The sequence below is a fragment of the Crassostrea angulata genome, chromosome 4, assembly GCF_025612915.1.
Source record: "Crassostrea angulata isolate pt1a10 chromosome 4, ASM2561291v2, whole genome shotgun sequence".
NCBI lineage: Eukaryota > Metazoa > Mollusca > Bivalvia > Ostreida > Ostreidae > Magallana > Magallana angulata.
In genome coordinates, this window is record NC_069114.1 from 30,924 (window position 1) to 41,280 (window position 10,357).

Consider the following 10,357-nt stretch of genomic DNA (forward strand, 5'->3'; position numbering starts at 1 on the left):
AGGAGACTGTCATAAAAAAGACATCAAGAATGCCTTAAAGATTGCCGTGATTAATTGTAATATGACCAGTGACCTTGCAAGGCTTAATTGAGAACCATATGGTTTGAACTTCGCTCATTGTGAACTTTTGTCCAGGTCCATCTGTGCATGCATGTTATGATCAAACTGCATTCAAGTTTATCAATCTGCAGCAACAAATTATCACCGATTGGTTGAGTACTATTTGTCAAATTTCATTATGGTTTGTTCATCAATTTTGTGTTTATTTTTTAAATTTATAAAATGTGCAAAATTCAAAGTTAATAATTTTTACTTGTGTCCTTTATCTCAAATTTTGCTGCAACTGTTTAAGTTAAACATCTTTGTTAATCACCAGTAGAAGTTATTTGTAAATTGATTAAAAAGCATAGTACATGTATGAGTAACTCATTATTAAATACTTATAAGTGTTTATTAATTGTTTTTATGTTGTATTATCTTAAAGTTGCTATGTTTATCTGTAAGCTTGCGGTAACTGTTTGTCGCAAATTTGCAGCAAACTCTCTGCAAATTTGACGTTGCATTAAAATTTTGTACAAATTAACGTCATTTTATTAATTAATGGGCCTTATTTTCTGCTTTAAGTTGTTAAATATAAAATTATCTGGAATCAATTTAATTTCTTCCTAGATATATCTATTTTTCCTTATTTTTATTGTTTTATATGGTTATTTATATTTCCGTGCATGTTTGATTGTTTACAATGTACATATAGTTGTAAGTCATTACGTATTTTGCCATGCATATCCTGCAAAATGTTTAAAAATGCAATGTTGAGGTATGTATTACAACTAATATTTTGGTTGTTGTGAAGGAAACGAGAGAATTTCCTTTCAAGTGTATATAAAAATGTGAAATACAATTTTTCTATCCCTTATTTTTTTTTTTTCAGTAAAGCTTTAAATTGCAATTATTACCAACAGAATTTCTATATGCTGTAGCTTTTTTAAAGAACTTTCTTATCTGGAAAATTAATTGCAATGCATATGATTGCTTGAAGTAATTACTGTTTTCTCTCAAGTGCACATTTGTTGTAAATCCAAGCTAGTCAAATTAGCAACCTTGTACACATAACATTTTGTTAGCCAGTTTATTTATATATGTGTTATGGTATTACAGATTTATTGATTTACACAGTTGTCTGGTGTTTTTTTTTTCCCTAAAATTTTCTTAGTTCACAGTTAGCAGCGAGTGCAAGGAAACAGAATTTTAGACGTTCAATTTTTAAAAACAATGTGATATAATATTTGGAGAATAATATGTCTACAGCAAGTAAAAAACAAATGGGTAAACCATATTGGTATGAAATAAGTAAATTATTTAGATAAAATAAGTATTCCTATTACTTAATTAGAGAATATTTTAAAATAAATGAATTTTATTACTTGAAATGAGAATTATATTGAGTAAATAAATAACAAGTATTTATATACATTTTAGTAATTGCAAAAAAAAAGGAAATAGTGAGTAATAAATTTGTCTACTACAAGTAATTAAATTACCTATAACAAACCATATTAGATAAACTAATGAAAATAAATGAATTTGATTACTTAAAATGAGAATTATATTGAGTAAATAAAAAACATATTTATATACATTTTAGTAATTGCAAAAAAGTAAATAGTCTACTACAAGTAATTAAATTACTCATAACAAAATGATTTTGATTACTTAAAATAAGTATTAAATTGAGTAAATAAATAACCAATCTGTATATACATTTAAGTAATTGCAGAACTGATGAGTAAAATAAATCATAAGTAATTGTATTAGTGGTATTTACTAATTACGATTCCAATTACTAAACGAGATTGCCTTTTACTTGCTATTCTGACTAATTGTATTACTTAATATTTATAGTTTTTCTTAATTCAAATTCTTATTTTAAAAATGTATAGTAAAACTTTTTTTAGAGTGGATTTCATTATAAAGTCAACAAGAAAACGTATCTCGTGGTTTTGCTACGCAAATAAATTCGAAAGTAACTGGATGATTATGTAAAAAAAATGTGCAAAGAGTTTCGATTCGACAAAAGATGTCAGAGTGTACCAAATAAATCAATGTATGAAATGTACCCTCTTTCCTGCGAATATAATTGCGGGCATAGAAAGGGAACACGTGAAAGGTGAAATTTGTAAGTCATAATAAAATTGACAAAAAAACATTGGACATGCTAAAGTAACATTTTAGTTATAAATCAAATATTTTATATTTTTTAAACTATATCTGGTTACATCGATAGAAAATCGTTTTGATTTTAAAAAGTTGATACGTTGGTGAGGGCGCAGATTAAGACAGTTCATCCTTAGTAACGTCTGTCTTAATTCCTATGTGGGATCATAAAAAATCCGGTATAAAATTACCCCACTGACTTCTAAACTTGCTTAAATCCCTATCTTAATGGGTTACTTGAATCAACATTGATTTAGAACACCCATATGAATATGTGGCTTCATGCTCTCCTCATTTAAAACTGTGCGTGACCAGAATGGGGTTTGATTTATTTTGATATTCCTTGGAACACCCCCAGTCATATCTTACCGATAATATGTTGCGCTTGGCATTAGGGTTCTCGAAGAGTTTCACGAACGGCCATATGTTCAACTGTTAATCCTTTATGTATGTGAAAAACGACAGTAACAAACTATTAACCATCTCAAAAATCCATGTAGCGATATACAAATGCTTACTAAGAGTATTTAAACCAGGCTTTATAAAAACAAACAATTTAGTCCTAAATAAAGGAAATTAGTAGGTAAAGTCATGCTAGAGGGAATGTTACATGACAAGATATAGAAACCCCCTCCTTCTTTCTATCATTTTAAACTCATACCTATCAGATGATGAGATAACAATCAAAAGGGTCGTACATTATTGCATACAACTTGTGAGTTGAGACGCATCTTCTGAAATAATGACGCAAGAGGGTACTCGGGTAAAAACTAATATAAGAGTATCAAGATAAATAGCTGTTGAAGATACGTATTGTAAAAGATTCTCACGGGATAATAAGGTAATATGAAACATCACAAGGATTGCATGTCTCAATATCAATATATGTCTACCTCCCACAAATTTTCATCACTGATAAATTTCATTTCATTTTGTTACCTTAAATTTCATAGAAGTTATCCAAATTTACATCCTTACAAAACAATTAATAAATTCATAAATTTAATGAAGAAGTGCGACATATTTTTTCTTTGCAAACTTAAAATAAATGACTTAAAAAAGAGCTAAACATGTTAACTTCTAGGATTAAAGACAGCCGTATGTTTGAATGAATTGATCCGTTAATGATGAGGTACAGGTTTTAGATTGTGAACATGTTTTATTCAGAAAAAGAAACAATGAAATATAAGCGTATTCCACATACATATATCATTAAGATATTGTCCCTCCGACGCCCCATACTCGTGGTGAGGTCAACATGTAGACCGCTGGAAGTAGATGTATGGCATCACCATGCGCTTCGTTCAATTCACCAAGGACGGGGACAGAAAACTAGGGTTAGAGATAAAAGATGGTAAAGCCATAGTAGACTTAAATGCTGCAAATCCAGAACTTCCGTCAAATTTACGAGATTTCATTAAAGGAGGAGATGTAAACCTAAAGAAAGTCCAAAGGTAGGCCCGGGAAAGATATGAGCTTACTGAGTCCGTAACGTGGGGACAGTAAATAAAAAAAAAAAACCACTTGCACTTAAATGTTTTGTTTAAATTTTTCATTTTCAATAATTTCTGAAATATATTATAGTATGATAGGTTAAGTATAAAACTATTACAAACGAGAAAGTATGGCAGCATACATGTGTACAGTTGTTTAAGTTCATTAATTGTAACACAACTTCCAGTCGACTGTTCAAACGGACGTTTCGTGTACATTTCATATTCATGTAAACATCGTAGTATGTGACCCGTTAGTACAAATTGTCTTCATTTAAGTGACCATTGTAATGTCTGTGCGTATCTAGTGAGGGATGGGACGGTGAAGTCCTTAAATTTACATAATTAACCGTAAATATGTACGGACCCCAACCAAACCCCATGGCCAACTCAACCCCCCCCCCTCCCCCATCCGTGCTTGTTGTAATCGCACACGTTCTTTAGGTTTTTTTGTATGAAACATGTCAAATACCTACACATACCTAGTTCATTATGTTTTCAACTATCTTGATCAACTTCATTTTCTGGTTGATTTAATTATCCGTAATGTCAATGTGACATGAATGTGTTCAAGTCGGTTAGTCATGATCCCTTATATATTGGCCGGGCGTACTAAATTACAGAGAGAGAGAGAGAGAGAGAGAGAGAGAGAGAGAGAGAGAGAGAGAGAGAGAGGGGTATAACATCAATCGCATACTAAATTACAGAGAGAGAGAGAGAGAGAGAGAGAGAGAGGTATAACATCAATCGCATTTAATTCACCAACATTAATTTCATTTTCATTTGGCATGCACACTTTTATTCAAATATTTATGTTTTAGAATCTTTAAAGTCTCTAGATATAAACAATGTAACACAAGCATTGTTTACATTTCAATCGTGCAATCTATTTCCTTTTAATTTATAATACTAGAATGCTGGACATAGATGATTATGCCCTCAATACAGATTCCGTGAGACTAGAGGCGCCTATATTGCGCCCCGAGAAGGTTCTGTGTGTGGGGATGAACTACAGGGACCATTGTAGAGAGCAGGGCGCCACCGTCCCGGAGGAACCCGTGGTGTTTGGAAAGTTCCCGTCCTGTATCATTGGACCCCAGGACGACCTACACTACCCGGCGGAAACACAGGTAGGAACCGCTAATATACATGTAGTTGATAGTTCAAAGTTCATCCCACACAGCATGGTGCTGATGAACAGACCTTCAGAGCGCGGTAAGTACACATATGTACCAAGCACGTAGCATCATTTAAATTTAAATTTTGATTAAGTATGTTTACTGGTGGTAAAATAATAGTCTTGGGAGGTATAATTTTATAAGTTCTTTTGTATATTAACATAACTGATCAAGCAACCTATTTTCATGGCGTCATCAGGATAAACTCTGAAAGTAGTTTGCATTTTTTTCAACAAAAGCTTATGTGTTTTCCTTCCTTTTTTTGTAATTAAAATCTGTTTTAAATAAATTTTTATAGTGAAACTGGTAATGTAGGATATCCATGAAAATCTTCAAAATCTAAGTCAGTGAAGCGTTAAACAAGGGTCTGTGTCAAAAAAAGTTCGGACTGAAAGTATTTGATAAGACATCGCCCGTTTGATATAGCAACGGTTTATTACACGGGTAGTATACACCACAAGTATGGGAGGATAACTATTATTCATCTTACTTACAATTATAGTGTGTACTTTTTTAAAATGTGCAGCGAGTTGTGAAATTAAAGTACCGAAAATACTGATCGAAGTTAATTAATGTTGTCAAAAAGAGAAAATACGAGTCTTATTTTAAAAAAGTCAATTTTTTTAAAGTCATAAAAAACAACACAATGTGTAAGGCTTTAGCACCGTCATGATTTTATTTTTTGCAGACGCCCAGTTGGCGTTTAACTTTAATTGAATTTTTAGTAAAGAGATTGTTGAGTTTACAAAATTTTTATAATAAAGTCGACGTTATAATGATAAACGAAATCCGCAACCCAAATATTCATATTCTCTCTTTTTCTAATGAACAAATTAATCTTTGCAGAAGCTTGATTGGGAAGTGGAACTAGCATTGGTCATTGGAAAGGAGGCCAAGCATGTTCAGGTATATAAATTGTTTTGCTTTGTTATCAAACAATAATATTACATATTACTACTTTGTATTTACCTTTGAAAATATGTCTTCTTATATAGACACAGAGAACATTTCTGTGTAAATGTTTTATCGCGTCACATAGTAGCCTCACGCGCTTATCGTTTGACGGTTGAATAATTGTTAATTAACATAATAACATCGTTATGTTGATAATTCTGAACGATATGCCCTTCTCACGTATATAAGGAATAAAGAATCATTCTTTGAGTACTAGTATTATGAGGTGATACTTTTGGTCGGGGGCGTGATCAAATCCAATAAAGCCCGAAGGGCTTTATGATAGATTTGATCACGCTTCAACCGAAATTATCACCTCATAATATTCAAAGAATGATTCCTCATTACTTTTATTTACAAATTTTTAGCCATCGTACGATTAAGCACTTAAATATAAATAAGCAAACCCCGCTGGCGCCTCAGTTTGGCGTCATTTGTATTATGGGTTATATAGTTCAAAATCGATACATAGTGTTATCACAGGCAAATACACTGGAAAATTTAAATATATAAGTTGTTAACAGCAATGTTAAAAAAGTTTACCGGAATATGATCTTGGTTGGCATGTAATCAAATGTTCTGAGAAGCCCTTCAGTCTTCATTGGATTTGATCACGTGACAAACAAAGGTCATATCCTGGTGAACTGTTAAATATGCTGTTTATTTCTTTATGAATATGCCTATCTATGCATGTTTTACATTGTATTTGTTGACACAGAAGGACCAAGCTATGGACTATATCTTTGGCTTCAGTGTAGCGCTAGATGTCAGTGCTAGGGACTGGCAGAATAAGCTGAAGAATGGCGGTCAAGTGCTGCTCGGGAAAGCGATGGATGAGTTCTGTCCTCTTGGCCCTGTGGTTGTCACTAAAGATGAAGTAAATGGTACAGTTACATCATCCCTGAATCTCTGATACGTCACAGGAAATAATATGTTTTACGGTGCGACATTGGGGCGAGCGCAACATATGATCAAACAATGAATTATGACGAAGCAATAAAATCAAATTAACAACGTAAATTAATTTGACTGCAAAATAAATTAAAACATACCTATTTTTTCAGTAATTTTTCATTATTCATAGTTTATAAGATTTGTTATTTATTGAGCCCCCCCCCCCCCCCCATGTTAAAAAAAAAATCCTTAATTTTTTTCAATTTGCACATAAAAAATCGACTTATCATGGAGTTGTCCCATCGACTTTAAAAAAAAAATCATTTCTAATTTTTATTTTAATTTACGCTTAAAAATATTTGCTCATCATACAAAAGGAACATGGAGTTGCCCCCCCCCCCCCCCCCACTCTGGGAGCAGCATGGAAGTGAAAATAAAGAAACCACTGAACTACTAAAGAGCTCAGGGATTAGAATTTTTTAATGATTTTGAGAAAGAGTTTTTGGATGAGGCTGCAATCCACCCACCCACCCACCCCATTTTAAAAAAATGATGCTACGTGTACGTTCCTGGAAAGTACCTAATTAAAGTGAATAGAATACATGTGAGCATTCATCCAGATGAGTGCATGTTTCAACTGTTTCCTATATCTATAGAAATGTCCTCATTCTTTAGCTTTGCAAGATTTTGAGAGGATTTTGGTAATTTCAGCAGATTTTCAATAACGTCAGTAAAAGTAATTTCCCCCTATTGTGACGTCAAAGTTCACGTTGGTTATCAATCGCAACTTCTCGGGCCTTTCCGGCAAGCTCGGAAAAACACGTGGTTTTTCGAGCTTGCCGGAAAGGCCCCAGAAGTTGCGATTGGTTGGTTAAGTGACGTCTGACTTTTTAAAACTCCCCAGAGAAATAAAAGTCCGCGAAGTATACTGTTTTATTTACTTAAAATGCTTGATGTTCTTAAAATTACACATCTTAAATGCTTCTCAAAAGATTTACTTTAATTCTTGCGAGAAGGTGAAGTTGGAAACCATTGGTACTTTGAATTGTGGGTCAAAATTTACTGAAGCCAAAAAAATCTATCGGATCAATGTGTAAACCTTTGTGACGTCACTCGATTATTTTTGATTGAGAGTGTACTGAGGTTAACTTTAGAGGTAACATTGACTGTATGTCGTATACATCGGTATTGCTTTTATATTGTCTTGCTGATTCTAGTAAGAGTGTGAAGTGATAAAAATTGTCATTAAAACAATGCATAACTGGTACGATTTACTGATGCCAAAAAATCTGTTGAATGAATGTGCAACTAGTCCGAATTTTCTATTCACACACTCCTTGCCGGTAGAGCTTGCTTCGCGACGGTGATCTGCGCTCGCTATAAATATAATGTTGTGAGTTATTAAATGTCTGAATATGTGTACTACAGATGTTCACAATCTTGGAATCCGCTGCAGAGTTAATGGCATTATTAAACAGAGTAGCAACACGAATCAACTTGTACACAGATCTGAAGCAATTATTGCTCATATTTCAAGGTATAAAACATATAATTTAGAATTATATAGTCAAGCGCTGATATTCGTTGTGAAATATTTATATTTATTCTCATTGCATGATTCGAATAATTTGAAATACAATTGTATATACGTATGAGTATATGTTCATTATGTTTATACACTCCCTTCAGATTTATCACATTAAAGCCAGGTGACGTAGTTTTGACCGGTTCCCCGCCAGGTGTCGGTTTCACCCGAAACCCCCCGGAATTCCTTAAGGTAGTATCTACTTCAAAATAAATATATTTATTTCAATGAAATGCATTGGAGCAATAAAATCAAATAAAATTAAAACGTTCGGAATAATATATCTTTTGTAAACTTATTATGTAAAGAGTTAAAAAGAATCTTTGTCTTTGATGTTACAAAAACAAAAGATATCAAAAGTCGCATTAGCTAGTTACAATTGAAATTTTACTGTATAGAATTGAACAATTGTCTCTCTTTGACTTTCAGTAATACATCCTCATTGAACTTTCATTCACCTTTCTATCACACGTCTAATGGCTGACTGGCACAGATATATCTTGTATTCCACAAAGTGATGAAAATATATTAAATGAAAAACATCAAAATTTCACCCAAATGTACCAAGAAAAACTAACTATTCAACAAAACAAAGAAGACAAAAAATATATAAATTTGAAAAGATACACGTTAAAAGGTTTAAACATGTATGTATCGACAGACTATTAGCTTGGAATTGTTTCTAATTTTAGCGAGGTGACGTAGTGGAATCTGAAATTGAGAACATCGGGCAGATTTGTACTCGAATTGTCTGAACGGTGTGATGACTGTATGACCATCGTGTAACAGTTCCCTGTATATCCTGACCAGTCAACAATTGTGGCCCATGTGCGGGAGTTATTAACCACTTACATGTATACATGGATGATGTAGTAGCTGTATAGATGTAGACAGTGGAGTTCAATGATTTAAAACAAAACATATTCTATAAGGGTTAACATCTAAGTTGACAAAGTTTGGTTGATACGTATCTACCGTGTTAGGGGTGCTTGCCATTTATTCACAAATCATGTCTTTTATTTTTTTTTTACAACCACAACAAATTCCAAATCATTTTATTTCTCTGTAAAAGATCTACATACGTAGAATAAAACTACGTATAAAAAATTCATTTGAAAAAAAATTCAACAATTTCATTGCAGAGCAAGAGCAAAAATGAGATAGAACAGATGTAAAACGTTTGAAGAACAATGTTGAATATATTTATATTACCAAATTAAGATGTTGTATTTATGATTTTATAATATGTTATGATTCAAATTGTAGCTGGATCCAGTTATATTTCATACAAAAGTGCGATGTTAATCATCTTGTGAGTTGTATGTGCACTACTTTTTTTTAAACTACACATATCAATACTGACGGGGCATTAAAGTCATATCAACAACCGGTTTTTATCATCAGCAAACACACACACCATGATTGACACAATGTCTTCTTTTCTTAAACAAATACATGTTTACAAATTAAGAATTAAAATGTGCAGGTTTATGGTTATGAAACTACAATCACATTCCCCTAGAAAACGTAAATGTACCGGTCTTGAAAGAATAAATAAAAACACCAAGATGATTGTAGGTTTTGAAATTAATATATTCTCATCGTATACATCGGTTAACCTTTAAACAATACATAAAGAATATAAGCACACCACTATAACAAAACAAACATTGTTAACATAACAAGCATGTAAACAAAATGACTTAAAATAATATGTCTTTACATTTAATAGCATCATACGATACATATGAATTTGTATGATATATAACGTTTCCAACGGTTAGAAACATTACTCTAATACAAAGATCATATTAAAACTATTGACAGTAATTAATTTCAACAGATAATTATCAATTTTTGGAACTGAGTGCACGACAGTGTATGTAGGTAGAAATCAGCGGATCAGCCTCATTATGAGAACTTGACCTAATTACAATTTAAATCAAAGTACTGAAGTACTGAAAGCCGGGCTCTTTTTGGTGTATTTTCATGTATATTGTGTAGTAAAGACTGAAAATCTCTCTCTCTCTCTTTCTCTC

General features: G+C 32.4%; 1 protein-coding gene across 1 annotated transcript; it reads left to right on the forward strand.

Annotated features, from left to right (window-relative positions):
* Window positions 1-3,461: 3,461 nt before the first annotated feature.
* On the forward strand, window positions 3,462-9,346 carry LOC128180892 (fumarylacetoacetate hydrolase domain-containing protein 2-like). Its single transcript, XM_052849075.1, has 7 exons — window positions 3,462-3,668; window positions 4,621-4,837; window positions 5,732-5,791; window positions 6,558-6,723; window positions 8,162-8,270; window positions 8,423-8,510; window positions 9,011-9,346. The coding sequence occupies exons 1-7, from the start codon at window positions 3,493-3,495 to the stop codon at window positions 9,071-9,073; spliced, it is 879 nt and encodes a 292-aa protein (XP_052705035.1). The 5' UTR covers window positions 3,462-3,492; the 3' UTR covers window positions 9,074-9,346.
* The last annotated feature ends 1,011 nt before the right edge of the window (window positions 9,347-10,357 follow it).

Coding starts and splice junctions, on each gene's coding strand:
- LOC128180892 (XM_052849075.1), top strand. CDS start 3,493: ATGTATGGCATCACCATGCGCTTCGTTCAATTCACCAAGGACGGGGAC. Junction 6,724..8,161: donor CACTAAAGATGAAGTAAATG/GTACAGTTACAT, acceptor TGTGTACTACAG/ATGTTCACAATCTTGGAATC. Junction 8,271..8,422: donor ATTATTGCTCATATTTCAAG/GTATAAAACATA, acceptor CACTCCCTTCAG/ATTTATCACATTAAAGCCAG.